Source organism: Capra hircus, chromosome 23, assembly GCF_001704415.2.
Source record: "Capra hircus breed San Clemente chromosome 23, ASM170441v1, whole genome shotgun sequence".
Taxonomy (NCBI): Eukaryota; Metazoa; Chordata; class Mammalia; order Artiodactyla; family Bovidae; genus Capra; species Capra hircus.
The window spans coordinates 8,892,815-8,918,153 of record NC_030830.1 but is presented as its reverse complement, the minus strand read 5'-3'; the positions used below and the strand labels follow the sequence as shown (position 1 = coordinate 8,918,153).

The window sequence follows — 25,339 nt, the reverse complement described above, 5'->3', positions numbered from 1 at the left end:
TAGCTTTAGGCTAATTGTATTGGTAATTTCAAAGAGTAATGGACTCCATGTGAACATCCAGAAATACCACTCTCAGCAATTAAAGTACTTAATATTTTATTATAATCTAAGAGCAGTTTCCATTGGGAGTAGATTAATAAATGTATGTTTTCTTTGTTTTTCCTACAGGAAGGAACTTGAAACCTTCAAAGGTAATTTTGTGTTTAATTCTTCACTTTAAAGTAGATGAGAGTTAATTGATGTCAGATGTTTTCTCTTGATGATAATGAAAGAATGCATTCCTTTTTCTTTAAATCAGACAGTTTACGTCAGAAAATGCAAGTTTGCTTAATACCGTTTTTGTCAATTTATTTAATCACGGTGGTTTTGATATCAGCTGTAACACATGTACCAAGTGAGATTTTCTGCTAATGGCATCATAAATAGTATGTTAGGATGACATAATGCGGACTTAGAGGTTGTTGCGAATCATAATTGGAGAAGATTCTGGTTTCTGTTGCGTAGAGAGAGTCTGGGCCTCACGGAGAGATGATGGTGATAGAGGTGGCCTGCAGGCAACCCAGAGTCCCCTGAACTGCCTGCAAGGTTTTCAGTGCTGGTCCTGCTCAGCCACCGTCTTGTAACTTTGGATAAGTCTCTTTACCTTTTTCAAGCTTATCTGTAAAATCGTAAGCTTTGCTGAGCTATATTCTGAGACACTAAAAGTGCCTAGCATTGCTTTTTAATTCTAGGGAACTTTTGCAAGTGAGTGTGAGAAATAATTCTTGGTCGTGCTGACTCTTGGAAACACTCATGAAAAATAGGGAAAACCACAGACTTTCAGAAGCTCAAAGCCCTTCCAGCTTGCCACTTTTCAATTACGCTTTAGAGGTTGAGTAGTGAAATTTCTATTCTCAGAGAATTTCAGTAACTGAGAAGACTCTGAATTGTTGTTTATTATGTTTCATTTATAAACTAGTATTGACTTTTTGAGTTACTGGTTAAAGATTTTCCAGAACATTATTTACAGTTGAATTGTTTATCTCTGTGATCTGTTTGGATGTTTCAGAGAAAACAACTAATACTTGAGATAAAAGGTATAAAGGCTTATTCCTGCTACATCTGTTATTAAACCATCTTGACTTGGCTGGGTTTCTGTTTGGCTGCAGTTATAGTGAATTATTTAGTTCACCAGTTTGTTGAGGGCCATGTTAAATGATCATGATCTGATGTATTATCATGGTTATCATTATTCTTAATCAATTTGTGAACCACACTCATGTACAGTATTTTTCATCACTGGTTTAAAATAAGATTTGAAATCCCCATAAAGTGTTATTTTCTCTCTCCTCCTTTCTTTTAGTCTACTAGCATCTTCTTATACTGTATTGGGGGAAGAAAAAAAAATCAAGTTAATATTAAAAGACAGGCAGAGAGCCAGATTATGCAACATGTCAACTTTGCTTGCATCTCAGTACTGAGGCTTTTTTTTTTCCATTTTGTATGACAGCATTCCAGAAAAAGAGACCAGCAGTTTGCAAGAGGATAGACAGTGTTGTGTATACCTGATAGAATAATTCAATTCATGCAGAAATATCTTGTTTTTACATATATCCCTAATTATGTACAGCATTGAACAGCACATCCAACCCACCCACAGGCCAGTTAAAGCTCTCAGTTAGAACAAACCCTAAATGGATTATTGTATCATATCTAGTTTTTTAAAGAACTAATATTCATTAAAAATTCTTTCCTCTTGAATATTTTGCTAATACTTCAAAAGCATGTGTAGCTTACAATAAAAAAATATAATTATTCTTCCAAGACATTACTGGAGAAGAGAATTCATTCAAAGATATAATAACTTGTTATTTTTTGAACATTGCTTTTGCCTTTGTTTTTCCTTTTTACATTTCAGGAAAACAGAAAGCATCGCTTCCTCCAACTGTTTTATTCAAGTTGTAGTTATATTTAGAAGCTTTTTGCTAAGTTGGGGAAGGACTAACTTTTTGGGGCAAAATTAGTAACCCTCAAGGTTAGTAACATAGATCAGTGTGATCCACCGAGTTCTGGATTCTTCCTTCTGTACTCCATTGAGATTAATGGGTTCATCTTTATCTTGCACTTGAGATATATCTAGCAAATCTCTACAGTATTATTGAAACAGTTCATTATTTGTTTTGTTTTTTTAATATTGGCAGCAGGAAGGTCTTTTCTTTTCTCCCCAATATTGCCTTTCTTTAAACTCTTTAGTGTTAGTCACTTGAATATTATACAATATGAAAAGGGTAAGATCTTTAAAGTCTTAATTTTTTAATTTTCAGTGAGAAGGAACCCCATTATTATAACTACATGTAGGGTAAATAAATTGGGGTGCATGTATATTTTTACATTAGTTTTCTCCAGATATATGCCCAGGAATGGGATTGCTGGATCATATAGTAGTTCTATTTTATTTTTTTAAGGACCTAGTGGTTATACCAATTTACATTCCCACCAACAGTGGGGATCTTTTCTCCATACCTTCTCCAGGATTTAATATGCAGTTTAATTAAATATCAGCATTTAATATGCAGTTTAATTAAATACCAGATAAAGTGATGAAACCTCCGTTTTAAGGAGGCTGTTTTTAAGAAAATTAAGTTGCCTGCTTTGGAAGACCTAATACAGGTAAATAGCTTTTTAAAAAATTACTGTAAAATGTTAAATTAGAAATTAGAAAAGACTTGGGGGAAAATAATAAAAATTCTTAAAGAGTCCATACACAAATTGTTTTTCACATCTTAAATTCCCGTTCTGCTTTTAAAAATAGGCTGGAAATGTTATCCAGTGCTGAATAGGTGGCTTATACGAGGATTTTTTTCAACCAGTGGACCTATACTCAAAGAACTCAGGAGAAAAGTATGGTTATATTCTAAGTTAAAGTGTCTGTATCTGTGTTTTTAAAAAGCCTCCGCTTTGGCTGCTCTGGGTCGTCACTGCCGTGCCCAGGCTGTCTGCAGGGGCAGCGAGTGAGGCTGCCGTCCAGTCATCGTGCGCGGGCTTCTCATTGCGGCAGTTTCTCTGGGTGCAGAGCTTCGGCTCTAGGATGCTTGGGCTCAGCAGTTGCCCCACAGCCTGTGGGGTTTTCCCAGACCAGGGACTGAACTGACGCCCCCCGGCCCACCAGGGAAGCACTTGCATGTGTGTGTGTTTTTAATGATTGCCTATGTTAACTGCTTTATTAAAAATTAGATGAGCAGCATGGGATCTAGTTGTGTTGTATAAGAGGACATCTACTGTAATCTCCTCTTTACTATAGCACTGCCCAGCCATGTCAGAAATGTGACTGACAGTGTGAAAACATGTCAGGATGTAGTGGTTATCACTGTCACAGTGAGTGGGTCACCAGAGAATGTGGGGCGAGGTGGCTAAGACCAGCCTGAGGGAGTGTGATCCCACTTAAGGCTTTGTCCTGGGAAGCAAAGCCAATCAAGGATACAGGGCCAGTGAAAGTGAAGTCGCTCAGTCGTGTCCGACTCTTAGTGACCCCATGGACTGCAGCCCACCAGGCTCCTCCGTACATGGGATTTTCCAGGCAAGAGTACTGGAGTGGGGTGCCATTGCAGTAAAGCCAATGAAGGGTACAGGGCCAGAGCACTCATCAAAACTGTCCAAGACAGCTCTGTGACAGGAAGGTCCAGAGAGGAGAAGGCTTAAAGGAGAAGTGGTCATCAGTGCTAGAAGTAACGTAGGGAGGTTGAGCAGAATGGGGAAATCCCACTGGAGTTGACAGTGAATAGATAAGTGGTGAAGGGAGACTCCAGAGTGCAAATCAGAAGCACGTGAGGCATTTAGGAAAGAAATGAAAAGGTCACTTGAGATCGAATCAGGGTCAAGGTCAGGGAAGAAGGTGAAGTTGAAGATGTTAAGGACTTGATTAAGATCTAGAGAAGATGGAGAAAAAATACCCAGATAGGTTGTCCTTGGAGAGGATCCAAGGATATCTCTTTTTCTGAGACTTTAGAGAAGGAAAGGATGGCAGGTCATAGGGGAAAAAATCTGTGGAAGGAAAGACTGTCTGAACTTGCAAGGCTAGGCTCAGAAGTAGAAATATAAACCAAAACAAATAATGCTTTGCTTAACACAAAGCTGGGAATTAAAGAGCATATACGGTGGGTCAGCAGAGCACGGTAATCTTGGGTGCTAATGAGATCATGACTAAAATGATTGGCGATGGAATTCAGGCCAGAAAGGAGAGGCCGGAAGAGACCAGTCAAATGAGCAAGATACGAGGTACCAGGGATGGTGTTCCCCTTAAAGATGGGAAACACTTGGATAGTTGAGTATATGGTTGACCACGCTTCTTGTGGTCAAATAAAGAATTTCAGTTTGACATCGTTGAGATAGAGCAGTTCCCAGTGATGATCATGGCTAAATTTGAGTGAAAAAAAAGGCATAAAATGACGATGTCATCTGACTTGGGGAATTCTGAGGCCATTAGGAGTCGTGCTTATTTGGGTGACTCAGATATGAATTATCCATACCAGTGGCTCAGTAGCCACAGCAGGTCATGAATTTAGATGTGACAGATAGATGGAGAACTTGGGTAGAACATGTTGGGTTAATTCAAGAGTTAGCTTAACACGTAAGGCAAAACTCTTCTGCTGCCATTTGGCAATATTTAGGCAGTGGAGACCCAGGTTGGGTAACACCGCTGTCCTCTGTCCTCAAGGGGCTAAAGCACCGTGGCAAAGCTTCTAGGATAGAAAGGCAAATATATGATTCTAATACAATGACAAAAATATTAAAATAGAAATAAGCACACCATGGTGGGAGTAATCAGTCTTTTAGAGAGAGGCACTCGAATGCTGAGCTGGCAGAAACCGATAATAAGGACATTCCAGGAAGAGGAAAGAACAACTGCAAAGATGCTGGGACGTTTAGCTTATTTCAAGAGCACAAGTTAAAATTTAACTTCTTGTTCAATGAGGAGACTGCAGTTAGTTAGTGCTGAAGCATCTGGTGCGTGGGTACAGTAGTGAGCGGTGAAGTTGAGACGTGGGCAGGGCATACATGCCACACAGCTCGTATGTCACGCAGAGGAGCTTTGGCTTTTTCCTTTGGACTAGTGGTCTCCAAAGAGGCCCATGAGTATGCAGAGTAATGTCAGTGGAGAAGAAAACTGGAACCCCTGTTTCTTTTTTTATGTCATCCTTTTATAATTCAATTTTTGTGCATATTCTGTAAGAAACAAGGATAGGTATTGATGTATACGTTAGTTCAGTTCAGTCGCTCAGTCGTGTCCAACTCTCTGCAACCCCATGAATCGCAGCACGCCAGGCCTCCCTGTACATAAATATACATATTTGGGGGTGCATGTTAAACACTTTTGTTCATGGCAAGACTGCTCAGCAATCACTCTTGTAGCTGAGAGAGACGAGGTAGGGATGGGAGAACCAGAAGTTTCAATTTAGGGTAGCAAGAGGCAGTCTGCATTATAGAGCAGGTTTTCTGGGATCATAGGTTTTCTGAAGACAGATTGGAAAAGAGCAGTCTAGAGCAAGAAGGGTTCGTTGAGAAACTGCTACATCTACTTGAATGAAGGCAGTGGTAGAATGGAGAGAAAGGCCCAGATTCAAGAATCAAGAATTTCATCACTCTTGTGAGAAGTCTAGGATGACTGGAATTCTGGCTAGGACATGTGGGTGGATTTTTCTTTTACCAGGAAATGTAATACGGGCAGAAGAGCAGATTTGGGAGGGAATCATAGTGGATTCTGTTGGTTTGGGAGGAAGAGGTACAGCATCAGTTGATTAATAATAATAATTAATCAGTTTATTAATGCAAGCAAGTTCCCAGTAACCCCACAAAAGTGCAGTTTGATATCTGATAGAGAAATGCTTTTTAAAATGTTTTATTGAGATTTGACTTTCATATCACAAATTTCATTCATTTTTAAGTGTACGATTCAGTGAATCTTAGTAAATTTATAGAATTGTGCAGCCATCATCAGAATACAGTTTTAGAACATTTTCATCACCCGTAACCGTTCCTTTCTGCCTCTCTGCATTCAGTACCCTTTTGTGTTCCCAGCCCCAGGCAGTCATTAATCAGTTTCTATCTCCATAGACTTTCCTTTTCTGGACCTTTCATACGAATGCAGTCATGCGATGTGTTGTATTTTTGCTTCTGGATTCTTTTAGTCATGTTAAATTTTTGGAGTTCATCCATGTTGTGCCATATATCAGTAGACAGTTCTTTTTATTGCTGAGTTAATGTCCCATTGTATGAATTTATTGCAGTTCGTTTATCCTTTCACTGGTTTATGGACATTTGGATTGTCTCCAGTTTGGAACTGTTGTGAATAGTGCTGCTATAGACTTTCATATGCAAGTCTGTGTGTAGACGTATCTTTTCATTTTTCTTGGATATATAACTAAGACTGGAGTTTCTGGATCATATGATATGGTTGTGTTGTGTGTGTTAGTTGCTCAGTCATGTCAGATTCTTTGTGACCCCATGGTGTGTAGCCTGCCAGGCTCCTCTGTCCATGGGGATTTTCCAGGCAAGAATACTGGAGTGGGTTGCCATGCCCTCCTCCAGGGGATCTTCCCAATCCAGGGATGGAACCCAGGTCTCTTGCACTGCAAGCAGATTCTTTACTGTCTTATCCACCAGGGAAGCCCTATGATAAGGTTATACTTTTTAAGAAACTGCCAAGCTGTTCTCTGCAGCGGTGGTACCAGTTACATTCCCACCAGCTGTCTAGGGGTTGTGGTTTCTCCTCACCCTTGTTAACACTTGATATCCTTGACTCTTGTGTCTAGCTCTGTGATCCGTTTTGGGTCAGTTTTTGTGTCTGTGTAATGTAAAAGTCCAAGTTTTTTTTTGCTTTTGTTTTTCACATATATCCAATTGTCTCTGAACTATTTTTTGAAAAGATTTTTCCTCCCATTCCATTGAACTGCTTTGGCACTGTCGCAGGAAACCAGTGGCCATAAATGTAAAGAAGAGTGTATTTCTGGACTTTCAGTTTTGTTCCTTATTGTCAGTACCACACTGCCTGAATTATTGTAGCTTTTGTAATAAGTTTTGAAATCGAGAAGTATAAAACTTCAAACTTTGTTCTTTTACAAAATCATTTTGGCTATTTTAGGTCCTTTGCATTTCTGTATAAATTTTAGGATCATTTTGTCTGTTTCTACCAAAGGGGGAAAAAAAAAAAAAGCAGCCTGCTGGGATTTTGATAGGGATTGTTTTGAATTTCTAGTTCAGTTAGGGGAGAATCACTCTCTTCATAATATTGTGTCTTCCAATCCATGAACATGGATGCATCTTCATATGTTTGTAGCTTTGATTTTCCTGAGCTGTGTTCTGTTATTTTCAATGTGCAAAGTCTCACTTCTTTTGTTAAGTTTACTCATAAATATTTTATTCTTGCTGAGTGAATTCAGTCTTGAGCATATTAAATCTGAGATGTCATTACAGATGGAAGTGTCCAGTGGGTTGCTGGACGTCAGGAGAGAGACGTGAGCTGGAATTGGGAGCAGCCTGACCCGGGTGGGGGTGGGGAGCCTTGGGTCTGGGTGCAGTTGCTCGGTGAGACCAGGCAGAGGAAAACAAAGGAGAGGGGGGTAGAAGTCTAGGAAGCGCTAGAATTCACCTGACGGGCTTAAGAAGAGAGCTAGCTCCCCTCGTCGGGGGCGGGGTCCAGTCAGCTGCAGAGGTGGGGATGCGTGTCTCGGGGCGTGTCTCAGGGAGCGCCAAGCAGTGCCACGTTGTTACAGAGAGGACAGAAGGGAAGATGGTCTGAGAAGGGGCATGTGGTCTGTCAACTAAAGTTCACTGGTGACGGTCCTGGGAGCGATTTCAGCAGCACGGAGGTTCCCGTGTGGGCTGGGAGGAGAACCCAGCTGGCGGAGGACAGGGGGCCAGGGGGAGGTTCTGTCGCATTCCCCGTGTGACCCGGGTGCCTGGCACGTTGGTACTGACTAAACATTTGAGTGAATGGGGGAGTAGAGCGGGGCTTTCGAAATCACAGGCTTAGAGGAGAAAAGAGAGGAGAGGCTGGAGGGGAGGAGGGTTTATTGATTTCTGAGAAACTTGAGTGCCTTTGTGTGAAAGGGGGGAGAAAAGAGGCTGCAGACGGGGAGGGGCTGAGGGCACAGAGTGGCTGACAGTGAAGCTGTGGTGCAGAGGACCACGGCGAGGGGGCTCAGAGCACACGACTTCGAAACAGGAAGAGACTGTCGACAAGTATCTGTAACTATTGGAATTGTGAGGATTTGAGATACTTATTAAAAATACATAGCACCTTCCAAGCTACCAGTGAGTGTGGCTGAATTTGAAGGAACCTTTAGGCTAAAGCTGTGCTGAAAGTGAATTGGGGGGAGTTTAAAGATACCTTTGTGTTGGGAGGCAAGCTGTATTCTTCGCCTTTATCTTAATGCTTGCGGAGCACTGGGTCTCTTCTCTCGTCTGGTATGTTGTCACTAAGGCGTCTTTGTGCCTCTGTGACGGACTCAGACGGGTTTAGTGTGTTTTCAGCCTCTCCCCTACCTTCTGAGCAGCACTTGGTATGGCCCCAGATCCGTGCATACATCTTTGCACACCAGAGCCCTGAGAGCTTGCATTTGGCTTGTACAGAGGCAGTAGATTCTGATACATGTCTGCCGAAGTCATCAGCAGAAAACTAACAGGCTTAATAGAATTTCTCTGGAAAAACCTGCTTCTGGCTCCAGCCTCACTTCCTTTGTTCTGCTCCCAGAAGATGCACAGCAGGGGAGCTGCCTGGTAAACTGGAGGTTTCACTTGACCAGCCTGAGCTTCTGCTCAGTTCTACTTGCTCAGTGCCCACATCCATGTCATCTCCAGGATTCACCGAAAATAGTCAGAGGAATCCCTGTAGGTGGAACTTTACTTTATGCTTTTTTCCTTCACTGCTTTCCTTTAAAATGTTTACCTCCATGCTTGGGTACATCGCAGTGTTTGCGTGGTGTGCCGGTGATTCATCACTAAAAAGCAGAAATAAAATTTCAACTCGATTGAAACCTCTAACTAGTAACGTGTTAATGAAAGCATTATTTGTTTCTTTATATTACAAAGAAGGGATAGTCACTATAAATTAATACTTAAAACAAGTGGAAAATGTTTCCTGGCAATCTGGGACTTTGCTCTTATAATTTTGTGTCTTAGCCCCATCGGGTGAAATTCACCAGTCGTCTTTATGAGGCAGCACCTTTATAATTGAAAGATAAATATAAAATGCCAGGCATTAGAGTAATGAGTCCATTTCTGACATACAGCTCCGTAAAACCAACTCAGCTTCTCTCGCTGCTGGTATGTGCATTTCCCAAGAAGTGGCTACTGTAGTTAAACATGTGAGCCATAGCCAACACGATGTGAAGTTAAAGTTCCTTGCATGCCGCTGCGTTGGGCTCAACTAAAATGGCTGATTTTCCAAATGGGTTTGGGAAAGGTAATAATGCTTCATACAGATTAAAACCTCTATGTTATTTTCCTAATTTTACAGAACTTTGGTGTTTCTTGTCATGTGTTGGTAATGGTTTTGTGATATTTTATTTTAATAAATAGCACATGTAAGGATATTAAACTTGTGGAATTTACTGCAAAAATTATACCTTAAAAATTAACTGGTAGCTTTTTTTTTTTCAGTTGAGTAATTTGTTATTCTACCCATGGAGATTACTGAAGAATAATTTTTAATAATTATTGCATTTTTAAAAACTCCATATTATGCCTCTAAGGTGGCACATGTTATGACATGTTATGTATCATTCCCTGTCAGATGGATCCCACTTGTTTCTAAAGGGAAAAAAATGAAAGAAATAACATGTCGTCTGAGCTTTTCCTTACTTTATTGTGATTTTTCTGTTCCTGAGATTACATGTTAAAGTTGAACTTGAATTAAAAGGTAACTTCCTTCTCCCTTTCTTAAGTCTGTCTTGCATGTAGTGTGGCAGACTCTTTAAGCTCAGGGTAGACACACTAATCAAAGCAAAATCATAGCTCAGAAATTCATTCTAACACTGGTGCATTCATGAAACTCTACCCTGAGGTGTTCCTGCATTCCCGGTCATTATTTGTTAAGTGTTCAGGGATAAACTGGTAAGAATAGAGTGAGAACCTTAGGGCTTATTTTTTTAAGTATTTATCAGTAATATATGATAAATGACACTTTCTCCTCTTCCCTCAGTTACACTGTCTTAACATGGTGGTTGTGAGTAAATATTTGAATGTAGATATAATCTGGTATTAAATTTTTTTTTAAATTCTTTAAGAAATTACTCCCTGAAAATCTTGACTTCTTGGTGAATATTGGCTAGATCTTTTTTTTTCCTGCTTCCTTTTCTGCTTCCTTTTTTTCCACATGTCAATATGTGTTAGTGTATTAAAAAGATGATTTATATTATGTAGCTTAGTATTTTAGTAAAGTTAGTATCTATATCCTACGGTACAGAAATATTCATATTCTGCCTGTCGATTTTGTCTCTAAGTCAGTTTATTTTTAAGACCTAGTTGATTCTTTATTCTAGTAACTGTCATAAGATGTTACACTGTGGCATGACCTAGAACTCTCAAAGATGACATTTTATATTGAAGAAGATTGTAATTCTAACAGCTTAGGTAGATATTAAACTGCAAAAAAGTAGAGCCTTGATCAGGGTTGTGGTGCTTAAATGTTACCTTTCTGCGCTTTCTTATAATGAGTATATAGCACTCTTCTGTAAACAATAATTATAGCAATAGAGTCTTTTTAGAAATGTATCAGGACAACTTTCCGTTGTATATCATGTGTGTTTGGTATCATGAATAAATACAGCTGTTCTGTTTCATTACCTTTTTGCTGGAACACTGTATAAAGTTGACAGCAAAAATTATACCTTTCAGAAAAACTAGATTCCAGTAAAACTAAACTCCAGCACCACGAAAGAAGAGGTAAATGAAGATTTTACCTGTCAGGCTCAAAAAGAGAGTTTATGTGTTGAATTCATATGAAGCCTTATGATTTTCTCTTAGTTTTTTGAAGGTTCGTGCTGGAAAATAACCTAAAGGGCCTTGTAGCTCTGCTGTTTAAACTGTTTGGGCAGGTGATGGAGTTAGCACTTTCGCAGAAGACTGGTCCATAGCTAATGATTTTTATGGATTGCCAGGGCCAATCAAGTGGCTGGCTGAGCCCTACAGGAGAGCCATCTAGTCACCAAGGAAAGTCAGCCGTGGCTTTCCTTGGAGAGATGTGCTCATGCCATAAACAGAAATAGATGCTGGTGAGTTGTTTTGTTCATGCTTCTGGCCACTTTCAGGTGGGATTTCAGTGCGCTTAATGGTCTTGAGTGAGGATGTTACATACTAAGGATATCAAATTGTTGACATATGTATTACAGATATTTAAAATCTCAGCTTGGTTATTTGCCTTTTAATTTTGTTTGCTTTTTTCTTACACATGGAAGTTTCATATTTCTATGTATTCAGACAGGTATTTTAAAATGACATCCTCCATTGTTTTTATGCCTAAACAGATCTCTCCCAATCCAAAGAAATAAATGTTAACTTGTAATCTCTTCTGGTTTTTATTCTAGCTTAATTATCATTTGCTGATTTTACTCTAACAAATCTGGAACTTATATTGACGTATAGCGTGAAGTAAGCATCAGTTTTTTGCCGTAGAAGTAATCAATTTTTCTAGTACTATGAAATCATCCTTTGCAGTCCTCAGCCTCTTAGTGCCAAATTTTGTTGGCTACACTTAAAAATTTTTATTTGTTGATTTTTGGTTGTGTTGGGTCTTCATTGCTGCACGGATTTCTTTCTCATTGCAGCGCGCAGGGGCTACTCTCTAGTTGCAGTGAGCAGGCGTCTCATCACGCTGGCTTTTCTTGCTGCTGAGCACAGGCTCCAGGGCACACAGCCTTAAGTAGCTGCGGCTCCCAGCAGTTGCGGTGCATGAGCTTAGATGCTCTGTGGCATGTGGAATCCTCCCGGACCAGGGAGCGAACCTGTGTCTCCTGCATTGGCAGGCGGACTCTTTACCACTGAGCCAGTGGACCTTTCTCTGGCACCTTCTCCCTCTTTCTTCCTGCGTCATCTGCTGAATCATTCCAGCACTTACTCTGAACTGTAAACTGCTTATTTGGCATTGGAGTATATAGCCAATTAACAATGTCGTGGTAGCGTCAGGTGAACAACAGAGGGACTCAGCCATAAATATACGTGTATTCGTTCTCTCCCAAACCCCTCTCCCATGCAGGCTGGCGTGTAACATTGAGCAGAGCTCAGTGTGTGCTGCACAGATGAAGAGGTCCTTGTTGGTTATCCGTTTTAAAACATAGCACTACATGCATGACGCTCCCAAAGTCCCTAACTGTCCCTTCACCCAGGCAACCGCAAGTTTATTTTCTAAGTCTGTGAGTCTCTGTTTTGTAAGTTCATTTGTATCATTTCTTCTTAGATCCCACACATAAGGGATGTCATACAGTGTTTCCTGTTCTCTGTCTGACTTAACTTCACCCAGTATAACACTCTCGAGGTCCATCCACGTTGCTGCAAATGGCATTATTTCATTCTTTTTAATGGCTGAGTAATATTCCATTATGTATGTTACCACGTCTTCTTTATCCTCCCCGCTGTCAGTGGGCATTTAGGCTGCTTCCGTGTCCCGGCTGCTGTAAACGGTCCCGCGCTTACTCTGATGGTCCCCAGGCTTCACTCTTATTTTTCCATCTCCTTTGCCTCATTGTCCTGCCTCCCCCACCCACCCCAGGTGGAAAGAACCTCTGGGCTGCATCCTCGGGCTTTTCACTCACCATTCTGTGGTCTCATCTGTTCCAAGGCTTTAAATACCATCTGATGCTCATGACTCCCTGATGAAATGGCTCCTCACCTGCCTCTCCCCTTAATTCTAGACTGAAATAGCCAACTACCAGCTCAGATCTCTACAGCTGTGCCTATAGGAACCCTCAACCCAGCACGGCAGAGCCTGGTCTCTACACCCATCTTTCCACCTTCCTGGCCGCTCCGTCATCCCAGTGACACCACCATTCATTCTTCCTGGGGCTCTGACCACGACAGACACACGACCGAAAAATAAGATGCTGCTTATCTCGCGCTTGCTCTCTCACCTCACATCCGATTCTTCAATAAATCCAAACAGCCCAAACTGGATCCCAGATCTGACCGGATCTTCCTGTCTCTACCAGCAGGTCCAGGCTGCCTCAGTCCTGTGCAGAAGCTCCGGTGGCATCCTCGCCCAGTCCCTGCCACTCCTGTCTCCCTCCCTCCCCACCCAGTATCGCCTTCTTGCCCCAGATGCCCTGCAGCCTCTCGTCGCACTGACAACAGTGCCCTTCTCTCTGCTCGCTCAGCCCACTGTTTGCCCCCACCCCTGACCTCACCTCCTCCCGCTCTTTCCCGGCTCCTCCGTCCAGCCCCGCCAGCCACCCACTCTTCCTCCCGGGGGCCCAGCACGCCCCCTGTGCCTGGGGCTTCTCCTGAGGCCTCTGCCTGCTCTGCTCCTCCTCCAGACAGAGTCCTGGCTCCCGTCTTTCCGCTACCTTCTCAAAGGTATCCGTGTTTTCAGTTGTGCATTCTTCTCTCTCTCCCTTTACCTGGCTTTCTTTTATGACATACCTTTCTTTTCTTTCTCTTCCATGGAAACCTGATATTCACTTACCTGGCCCTTCTCTGCTGCGCACCATGCGCAGAGACAGGGACTGACCCAGGACTCGGCGAGTGTTCACTGGCTCGATGGAGTCCCAGGGCAGCATCCTGTCCCCTTGCCTTCTGGCTTGGATTCCTTTTAACTCTGTCTTCTAAACACTGCGGAGCCATCTAACTAGCCATCTAAAAATTCAGATATTCAGGTAGAATTCCCATCAGTCACATCATGAGACCTCGAATTGGCCCCTGATTCTTCCAGCACCGCTTCCTAGCTTTAGTCACGAGAGCGTCATAGTCACAGACTTTGTCACACCCACATATCGGCTGTACCGCTTCTGACTTTCTTTCTCTAAGTCAATTCATTTTAAAGAGAGATTTTAAAATACACTTCTTAGGGAATTCCCTGGCAGTCCAGGGGTTAGGACTCAGCACTTTCACTGCCAGGGGCCAGGGTTTTCGAGCCCTGATCAAGGAACTAAGATCCCACAAGCCATGTGGCACAGCCAACAACAAAAACGTTTTTAGTAAAATACTCTTCTTACTATAAATGGAAAACGAGTATCACTTGACACAAACAGAAACTGCGCAAGTAAATACATAACTGTTAAAAGACTTCTGCCACCACAGATGATTCTGCATGCACTATTCTGGAAAACTGAGCTTCAGGATTAAGTGCAGGCTCTTTAACGGAGTCAATAAAATTCTTCCCAAAAGTCGATGCTTGCCTCTCCGGCTTCGTCACAGTTTGTTTGTTTGTTTTTGGTACTGAAAACTTTGAGGATGTATTATTACTTGCTGGTTTATCTTGAACCAGACAGTTTTTTGAAAAGTGTTTTTCTCACTGATCTGTTAAGAAAGAAAAAAGAAAACAGCACTTCAAAAAGAAACACTGTCACACTGAAAGCAATTTTGCCGAGAGGCAAACCTTGATGGCCAATCGTTCCCCGCCTTCCTGCCCCGGTCCTCTTGGCAGGAGCATTTCTTCACTGCTACTTTTGCCAGTTCCACCGTTTGCACTTTTGTGAGACCAACGTGAAAACGCCAGTCCCAGCCGGAAAACGGCAACGTGGGATCTAGGAGGAGCTCTCCTGTGGGCTCTTGCCCGCACGCGTGCCTTTGGAGAGTGGCGGCCGCTTTGCAGGGTGAGCAGACTCCGGGTTTCTCTTTCACTCTTTCGATCTTCTCGTATTCAGTCTTCTCACATTTCCCGTGCAGCGTCAGTAATTACTGTGAGAGGCTGCTGTATTCTATCTAAAGAGCAAGTGCATTTTCTCACAACTAGGGTAAGAAAGCTTATATTACAGTGTCTGCCCCCTTTTCTTTTCTCTCTCTCTCTCTCTTTTTTTTTTTTTTTTACAAATTTCACACTGGAAAAGCCCAAAGAAGTGTTAGAGTCCATGAAAGTCAGATGGAGCTATGCCTTTAAATCGCTAATTTGGTTGGTGTAGAGTCAAGGGTGAAGATATTACTGTTTTCTAGAGTAAAATGGTTCTGTTAGGTTGGCAAAATTTTGTGCTTTGTATTAGGGGAGAACACATAGCGGAAAACTGTGTTTGTAGAATAAACCAGTTTTAAATGATGTGTTCAGAAAAATGAGTACTTAGAGCCCCATGGTGGAGAGCCCTCGACTGAGATCAGAACCCCCTCTCCTCTTTCTGGGCTGCCATCGCTAGGTGTCATCGCTAACTGGCAAACGGAATTGCATGTTCTCATGTCCAAGTATCTCCTTAGAGTGGCTGCTCTCCTCCTGCTCCCTGACATGCATCTTTTGAGCATTTGGGTGGAATGCTTGCTGAGGGCCGTGCTCCCTATGCTAGAGGATGCTTATTTCTGTGCTCATTGGAGAGCGCGACTGGGCTTCCCCCGTAGCGCAGGGGTAAAGAACCTGCCTAGTGCAGGAGACACAGGTTCGATCCCTGAGTCAGGAAGATCCCCTGAAGAAGGCAATGGCAACCCACTCCCAATATTCTTGCCTGGAGAATCCCATGGACAGAGGAGCCTGGCGGGCTGCAGTCCAGGGGTTTGCAAAGAGTCGGACACAACTGAGCATTGATACGTTGGAGAGCATGACAGTGGATTCACTTCTAATAATTTTTGGTGAAAGCACTATGCTCCGAGCAGAATGAGATCCACAGTATGAGACACCCCATGTTGTACGAGTGATGTATTTGCATCTTCCCTCGGGTCTTGGGACCTGGACACCTGCCTCCCCTCACCTACTTAATTTCCTCTGTCTCAGGGGCCTTGGGTTCCCCCACACAACCCCTCAGGGCTGGAAGTGATGCTGGTTCCCTTAGTGAACACCCGTGCTTGTTGTTCTTGCCATCTACTCTCTGCATACCTGGGATGTGCCCACCAAGGAAGAGCCCGCCAGTGCTGGCATCCCCCGCCGCTGATGCAGCGCCTGGCACCCACCAGGCCCTCGGCCCGTGCTCGCGGGAGGGAGGGAGGGGGACAGCCATCCGTTTATGCACCATCTCTGTCTTCTCTAACTCTGTTTTTGTGATGAGGCGGTCTGCGTGGGTTCTGCCTTGGAGTTTGTGCTCAGATTCTGGAGAACGGTGGGCTTCTCCTGAGACAAGCTCACTTTGAAGTGCTTAACCACGTGGGTTTGTCATCTTTCTGTTGTGAAAACATTTTTAGCAATAGCGACAGACTCTCTCTTATGCTTTAGAATGATGCTGAGAACTTGCATTAACTGCGTACAGGAGAAGAAACTGTTTACAGAGTGACTGTTCTGTTTTTTCACTTTTAAGAATTTTGCAAAGTTGACTTTTTTTGGATGAGTGTTTTTGTGATTTCTGTTTTCATTTCTTCTGGGTGAACTATCTAGGACGGTGATTGCTTTCTCATGGTCAGTATATGTTTACTTTTTAAAAAACTGCCACACTCTTTTGAAAGTGGCTCTTCTGTTTTTCAATCCCACCGTCAAATATATGAGAGTTTCCATTGCTCCACATCCTTATCAACACTTATTTTTATCCACTTTTTAAATTTTAGCCATTTTAGTGAGTATGTAATATGGCAGGGTTTTGGGGGGCAGTTTTAGTTTGCACTTCCTTATTACTAATAATATTCAACATCTTTTAACGTGCTTATTTGCCATTAGGATGTCTTCTTTGATAAAATGACTCTTCAGATCTTTTAATTTCAATATTTATTTATTTGTTTGGGGTTTGGATTTTTTATTGAAATATAGTTGACTTACAGTGTTGTGTTAGTTTCAAGTATACAGCAATGTAATTCAGTTGTGCATATCTACATATTGTCCCTAAGTCGTGTCCGACTCTTTGCGGCCTCATGGATTGTACCCCGGCAGGATCCTCTGTCCTCCACTATCTCCTGGAGCTTGCTCAGATTCATGTCCATTGACTTGGTGTTGCTGTATAACCATCTCATCCTCTGTCATCCCCTTCTTCTTTTGCCTCCAATCTTTCCCAGCGTCAGGGTCTTTTCCAATGGGTAGGCCTCAAGTGACCAAAGTATTAGAGCTTCAGCTTCAGCCTCAGTCCTTGCAGTGAGTATTCAGGGTTGATTTCCCTTAGGGTTGACTGGTTTGATCTACTTGCAGTCCACGGGACTCTCAAGAGTCTTCTCCAGCACTACAATTCTACATAAATATATATTCGTTTTTTACATTCTGTTCCATTATAGGTTATTACAAGATAGTTAACATCATTTCCTCCAAAGTTGACTCTTTATGATGACTTATATTAAAAGCTCATTAGCATTGACTAGCTCAGACATGTTATTGATTTGATAAACCAAAATTCTTGAATTTATAAAAACCTTTGCTTTCGTTTTCTCTTATTCTGTACCATGTATCAGACATTTCCTATATGGTAGCAGGATGGAAACTTTGGGTATTGAAACTAGACTATAAAATAAATATACCTGGAAAAAAATAGTCAAAGTTAAAAACAAACAAATAAAAACTGGTAACTTTGCTCCAGAGAGGATATACAAAGCTGAATCCTTAAAGCACACATTCTAGTTTAGCCCAGGTTGCGTGTTCCTCTTGGGCACGGGAGCCGGTGATTAAGAGCACAGAATCTGGAGCCGCTCAGCGTGCTCCCTGGGCATGTTATGTAGCCTCTCTGAGCCTCCATTTCCTCTTTGAAAGATGAAGATGAGAGCAGGACCTACATCCTTGAATTGCTGTAAGGACTAACTGAGTTGGTACATGTACAGGGCTTTCAGCACTGCCTGGCATTTACATAAGAGTTAGCTGCTGTTACTGCAGAGATGAGGCAGATAGAATAAGTGACCTGTTTTCCATTATTTGCTCTCTGTGTGTTGTACTTAAAAGGCTCAGTGATACAGAAGGGAAGAATCAAGTCCAACTCTCTGGGTTACAGAGCTGAGTTTCTGTACGTTATAAATACAGGAGGGGTTGTCAGCAGTTCAGCACACGGGCTGGGTTTTTGCATCCTTTTATCACTTACAGCTGCATATCCTTGGCGAAGTGACTTAACCTCTGAGTCTGTTTGCTTACCTGTAAAATGGGAATAATAGTGGTACCTATCTCATCGGGCTTTTATGAGAATAAGTGAAATAATAATAGTACCAGCCATATAATAAATTTGGAATGATGTTAAGCTCTAATTATGAGTTCATACTAATCATAATTCTTATTGATGGGACTCGTAGCTCTCCATTTTTGATTAGCCATGGGCTGTCTCTCTAAATGAAAACAGTGGCAGAGCTCTGTAGATTAAGGTAATTGTTCATATATAAATATGAGTTGGCTATTTTTATCATAAGTGTATCTTCAGGACTAAAACTTTGGTTTCAGAAACAGTTTAACAAATGTGTGTTAGTAAGATTAAACTAGAGTATTAAAATAGTTTTTAGAAAAATGTCTTGAAATTACAATAGAAAACTAACAGAATATTTTGAGTTCTAAAACGAGCTACTAACTTTTGAGATTTATAGATTTATTCTCTCATCCCTCATTTATTCTGCTCCTGTCGAGTCCAAGTGCAGGATGTAAAGATGAATAGGACTTCATGTCTGCTCCCATCAGGAAGTTCACAGCGTAGCCGGGAGACAGTGAGCAGCTGCAGGACCAGGAGTGAACTGTGGGGTCAGCGCCGGCTGGTGTGGGGTTCTGGGGGCACCTGCCAGACATGGAAGGGCACCCAGAGGAAGGCCGTCAGACTTCCTTGCAATCACGTGGCGCTAAGCTTATGGCATTCTGGGCACCTGTCTTGTGAGTACGCACTGATCTGGAAAAGGATCCCACGTGGCTACTGAAACCCCGGGAGCAGTACTTGGCAGGGAAACTAGGAGAGAGACAGTGGAGGGAACAAGGGGAGGGACGCTTCTTCACGGGTCAGTGGCTTACAGTCTTTAAAGAGATTACAGTGAGGTTTAATATGACAGGTAATAGACCTCATCAGTCTCTTAATTTAGATTGACAGTTCTTTGAATAAATTTGAACTGGGACTAGCTGAAATCCTTCATTTGATCAAGTAGACAGTTAAAAGAATTATTATGCTTCCCCACCCCCTTTTTGTTATGGAAGTTATCAGACATATACAGAATAGAGCATGGTGAAAGTCCACGTCCCCATCGCCCTGCTTCAGCGCCAACACACAGCCCATCCTTTGAAAACAAATTCCCTTACATGGTATAATTTCTTCCATTAGTATCTCAATGTATACCTCTAAAAAATAAGACTTAGCTACAACACGATTATCATACCTAAAGTAGTTATAACTTCTTAGTACCATTAAGATAGAGAGGTTGTAATGTTAGTTTTTTAGGTTAATAAGTGAAATAGAAGTTTCACTTATTAATAGAATAGTTTAAGTCATATATCTCTGTATGTACATATATCTCTGTAATACCTAGTTTACTAATTTCTAGGTTACTAAAAGTATGCTTTTGAATTATTCTTTATTTGCATATTGTCTCATTCAGTTCACAAACTGCCTTAGTTCACATTAAAATGTTATTATTTTATGCAGAAACTTTAACCCTCTTTAAGTGGAAATTTCTAAAAGTCTGTGAGCATAGTCAGCTTATGTAAAGTACTCCAAGGAAGAACACAGTGATCACTTTATAGAGTGTTTACTTCACAGACAGAATCAGCATGTCTCAGGGACCTGTTGAAAGGGGAAAGAATTTGTAAACTTTTTTGTCTGCCAGTGAGCCCCCTGGTTTAGAGGGTGGAGTTTTGGTGCTTGCCCAGAGAGGAAGCAGTGGGCAGGTGCAAACATAGGGCTTGGTTATGGCAGGGAGTCCACGGTCCTCACGCAGCTGATGAAATGGCATGTTTGCAGGCTCCTCTGCTTCGTCCTCCTTTTGTTCTCTTGGGCAATGAGATTAGGCTAATGAGCAGGTTTCTGCTGTTTTTATAATAATTTTTCAAAAGTTGGCCATAAACGTCACACAAAAATTCCAGTAGTGTCCCCTATTTGGTATTTCAAGTTGCTGCATGTGCTACCCTGTGAAATATAGCTAAACACCTGCGGGTCCTTGTTTAGCAGCAAAGGAGGAGCAACTGTTTCCACCTTAAAAATGTTATTAACTCTATTGCTACAAATATGTAGAATTGATTTTTTAATGAAGAGAAAAGGATATTTTGGTTATCAATACTCTATTCAGTCATCAAATAAAAATGTGAGACAGCCAAAGAAAGCATTCTGTACATCACAATGCATTTTTGAATGGAGCTGGTTTTTGCAGAAAAGTGATTTAAATCCTTGTTTCAGTAAGCCTTTATTTGAAAATAGGAAATCCATTTTCATGGGAGTGTCTCTCGGCAAGGCGTGAGGTGTGTTTTTCTTTTGGCTTCTGCATCAGCTTCAAATTTTAGTTTATTCCCACGAGATTATTGTTAGTAAATCAGGAATTGATTTAGTCAATCTCTAAGTCAGAGTAGGTCACAATACCAAAATATAATTTGATGAAAGTATGCAATGTAGGAGACCCGGGTTCCATCTCTGGGTCAGGAAGATTCCCTGGAGAAGGGAATCTTACCTTGGAGAAGGCTTACCCACACCAGAATTCTTGCCTAGAGAATTCCATGGACAGAGGAGCCTGGCCAGCTACAGTCCATGGGGTCACAAAGAGCCACTAACACCTTCACTTTGGGGCTTCGCAGGTGGTGCTAGTGGTAAAGAACCTGCCTACCAATGCAGATTAGACATAAGAGATGTGAGTACTATCCCTGGGTCAGGAAGATCCCCTGGAGTAGGGCATGGCAATCCACTCCAGTATTCTTGCCTGGAGAATCCCATGGACAGAGGAGCCTGGCAGGCTGCAGTCCATAGGGTCGCACAGAGTTGGACACAACTGAAGCGATTTAGCTGCATGCATGGAAAGAGTATATAGCCCATGTGTTTTACTTTTAGATTTTTTAATTAAAAAAATAATTATTTGAATTTAAATTACCTTTGTGTTCAGATATATCTTATGGAAAGTGAAATCAGGCTCTTTGGAGATGATATAGCTGGTTTGGCTTTCTGTTTCTGATTAACTGTCTGTTTAAAGCTTCAAAGTAAAACCAAATCGATCATTTGCATATCAGTATCTATGAAGGTTATCCAAATAAAAATAAGGTTTTTGAAAGATAAATTTCTGCTATAATCAGTGTTTGCTGATTCAACAAAGACTTGTGCCTGTTTCTTTGCTAAGCTTGGGAAAGTTGAAGTTGAAAAGAATTTTACTTTCAAGGAGCCGATAGTCTAGTAGGAAGAGATAGAAAAATAGTAAGACAGGGTGTACAAATGTATTTGGAACAGAAGGGAATCCCTAAGTTGTCTCAAGGCTGTTGGGAAACATACTTGGAAGCCTAGGTTAATGGTTGTTTTATTCTGTAAACCTTAACAAAAAGTAAATACTAGAATTCACTTGTTGATTGCCCGCTATGTGCTTGGCACTCTGCTTGCCAGTAGGTTCACATGTATCAGTATGTACATGTTCATATAATAAGTGTATGCACACATGTGTTCATACACAATATACATACATATGTACAGACAGACACATCAGAGATGGGAGAGAGGCCCTTGTGGAGGGGGGTCCAGCAGGAAGAGACAGGCAGTTTACAAGCAATGACCGTCATTATCACAGGGACACAGTTTAGACTGGTGAGGTGGGTGGAAAGGATGACTATCATCTGAGCCAGAAGAATGAGAAAGAGAAAACCAACATGAATAAAGGAGGGGGAAGAAATTTCTAGCAGCAGGAACCATGTGTTCAGCGGTTACGGGGAAGTAAAGAACTTGGCAGGTGTGAAGATTGCCGGAGGCTGGAGCCACCGCAGAAGCCAGACCCCAGAGCATCTTACAGAGAATTCGAAAGAGCTTGGATGTCATTCGTACTGCAAGGGAAGGCCGACAGAGTAAGTAGCGGGTGTGCGTATCCGGGGAAAGGAGTGACATCGGATTCATAACTTAAAATGATGACTCTTAGTGAGAATGTGGGGAAGTGACTGTTGTTTTCTGGTTAGGCACATGGGAAGGGTTAAGTTAAGAAGCAGAGGCCAGATACAAGGATGAGGGATGGGACTAGGATGAAGACTGTGGGGGTGGAAGAGACAAAAGTGGATTCCCGGGATATTTTGGAAGCAGAAACAGAATTTGGAGTAACTAGATCTTGGAGAGAGTGGGCAGCTTTGTCATCTTCTCAGAAATAGGAAGACTAAAATAGGTCTTTTGGAACTGGCAACACGCAGACCATTGGTCCCCACGAGGAGAGCTGCTTTGGTGGCGTGAAGGGGACGTGAGCCATGTTGGACACGTCTCGTTAATTCTCAAAGCAGCCTTAGCGGCCTTGTCCCTGTTTTACGAATTTGAAAGGTTTGAAAGTAACTTTCCAGAATTCATTTCAGTTCAGTCACTCAGTCGTGTCCGACTCTTTGCGACCCCATGAATCACAGCACGCCAGGCCTCCCTGTCCATCACCATCTCCTGGAGTTCACTCAGACTCACGTCCATCGAGTCAGTGATGCCATCCAGCCATCTCATCCTCAGTCATCCCCTTCTCCTCCTGCCCCCAATCCCTCCCAGCATCAGAGTCTTTTCCAATGAGTCAATTCTTCTCATGAGGTGGCCAAAGTACTGGAGTTTCCGCTTCAGCATCATTCCTTCCAAAGAAATCCCAGGGTTGATCTCCTTCAGAATGGACTGGTTGGATCGCCTTGCCATCCAAGGGACTCTCAAGAGTCTTCTCCAACACCACAGTTCAAAAGCATCAATTCTTCGGCACTCAGCCTTCTTCACAGTCCAACTCTCACATCCATACATGACCACAGGAAAAACCATAGCCTTGACTAGACGGACCTTAGTCGGCAAAGTCATGTCTCTGCTTTTGAATATGCTATCTATGTTGGTCATAACTTTTCTTCCAAAAAGTAAGCGTCTTTTAATTTCATGGCTGCAGTCACCATCTGCAGTGATTTTGGAGCCCAAAAAGATAAAGTCTGACACCCTTTCCACTGTTTCCCCATCTATTTCCCATGAAGTGATGGGACCGGATGCCATGATATTCATTTTCTGAATGTTTAGCTTTAAGCCAACTTTTTCACTCTCCTCTTTCACTTTCATCAAGAGGTTTTTTAGCTCCTCTTCACTTTCTGCCATAGGGTGGTGTCATCTGCATATCTGAGGTTATTGATATTTCTCCCAGCAATCTTGATTCCAGCATGTGCTTCTTCCAGTCCAGCATTTCTCATGATGTACTCTGCATAGAAGTTAAATAAGCAGGGTGACAATATACAGCCTTGACGTACTCCTTTTCCCATTTGGAACCAGTCTATGTCCAGTTCTAAATGTTGCTTCCTGACCTGCATACAGATTTCTCAAGAGGCAGGTTAGGTGGTCTGGTATTCCCATCTCTTTCAGAATTTTCCGCAGTTTATTGTGATCCACACAGTCAAAGGCTTTGGCATAGACAATAAATCAGAAATAGATGTTTTTCTGGAACTCTCTTGCTTTTTCCATGATCCAGCAGATGTTGGCAATTTGATCTCTGGTTCCTCTGCCTTTTCTAAAACCAGCTCGAACATCAGGGAGTTAACGGTTCACATATTGCTGAAGCCTGGCTTGGAGAATGTTGAGCATTACTTTACTAGCATGTGAGATGAGTGCAATTGTGCAGTAGTTTGAGCATTCTTTGGCATTGCCTCTCTTTGGAATTGGAATGAAAACGGACCTTTTCCAGTCCTATGGCCACTGCTGAGTTTTCCAAATTTGCTGGCATATTGAGTGCAGCCCTTTCACAGCATCATCTTTCAGGGTTTGAAACAGCTCAACTGGAATTCCATCACCTCCACTGGCTTTGTTCGTAGTGATGCTTTCCAAGGCCCACCTGACTTCACTTTCCAAGATGTCTGGCTCTAGATTAGTGATCACACCATCATGATTATCTGGGTCGTGAAGATCATTTTTGTACAGTTCTTCCGTGTATTCTTGCCACCTCTTCTTAATATCTTCTGCTTCTGTTAGGTCCAGACCATATCTGTCCTTTATCGAGCCCATCTTTGCATGAAATGTTCCCTTGATATCTCTAATTTTCTTGAAGAGATCTCTAGTCTTTCCCATTCTCTTGTTTTCCTCGATTTCTTTGCATTGATTGCTGAAGAAGGCTTTCTTATCTCTTCTTGCTATTCTTTGGAACTCTGCATTCATATGCTTATATCTTTCCTTTTCTCTTTTGCTTTTCGCCTCTCTTCTTTTCACAGCTATTTGTAGGGCCTCCCCAGACAGCCATTTTGCTTTTTTGCATTTCTTTTCCATGGGGATGGTCTTGGTCCCTGTCTCCTGTACAATGTCACGAACCTCAGTCCGTAGTTCATCAGGCACTCTATCTATCAGATCCAGGCCCTTAAATCTATTTCTCACTTCCACTGTATAATTATAAAGGATTTGATTTAGGTCATACCTGAATGGTCTAGCGGTTTTTCCTACTTTCTTCAAATTAAGTCTGAATTTGGCAATAAGGAGTTCATGATCTGAGCCACAGTCAGCTCCTGGTCTTATTTTTGTTGACTGTATAGAGCTTCTCCATCTTTGGCTGCAAAGAATATAATCAATCTGATTTCGGTGTTGACCATCTGGTGATGTCCATGTGTAGAGTCTTCTCTTGTGTTGTTGGAAGAGGGTGTTTGCTATGACCAGTGCATTTTCTTGGCAAAACTCTCTTAGTCTTTGCCCTGCTTCATTCCACATTCCAAGGCCAAATTTGCCTGTTACTCCAGGTGTTTCTTGACTTCCTACTTTTGCATTCCAGTCCCCTATAATGAAAAGGACATCTTTTGGGGGTGTTAGTTCTAAAATTACCCATCTAGTAAGTGGTGAAGCAGGTGTTTGGACACTGTCCTCTTGCGCTTGAAGGCTGTGCTCCGTCCACTCTGCTCCGCTGCCTCGTGGAGGACATGTATGTTCCCTGTCAGATCATTTTGATTTGAACATGTCCACTGACTAACGATGTTGAGCAGCTTCTCATGCGTTTATTAGCTATTCGTGTTTCTCTGATTAAATGACGACTGAAATATTTTGCCCATTTCTTAACTAGGTTATCTTATTGAGTTGAAAGAGTTCTGTATTTTGGATACAAGCTCCTTATCAGATATGTGGTTTGCCAATATTCCAGTTTGTGGTTGTTCATTCCCTTATTTATTTCTTTTGAAGCATTAAAGTTTTTAATTTTGGTGAAGTCTCTTTTATTGAAAAAAAAAAACTGTAATGAA

General features: G+C 41.9%; 1 protein-coding gene across 2 annotated transcripts in view; it reads left to right on the top strand.

The window, feature by feature from the left end:
* The window catches only part of DTNBP1 (dystrobrevin binding protein 1), a 99,778-nt gene that overhangs the window by 52,092 nt on the left and 22,347 nt on the right, over positions 1–25,339 (top strand). For both annotated transcript variants that reach the window (XM_018038770.1, XM_018038771.1), the window contains one exon: positions 169–191. In XM_018038770.1, the coding sequence (XP_017894259.1) occupies positions 169–191 (23 nt within the window). The remainder of the gene's footprint in view (positions 1–168; positions 192–25,339) is intronic.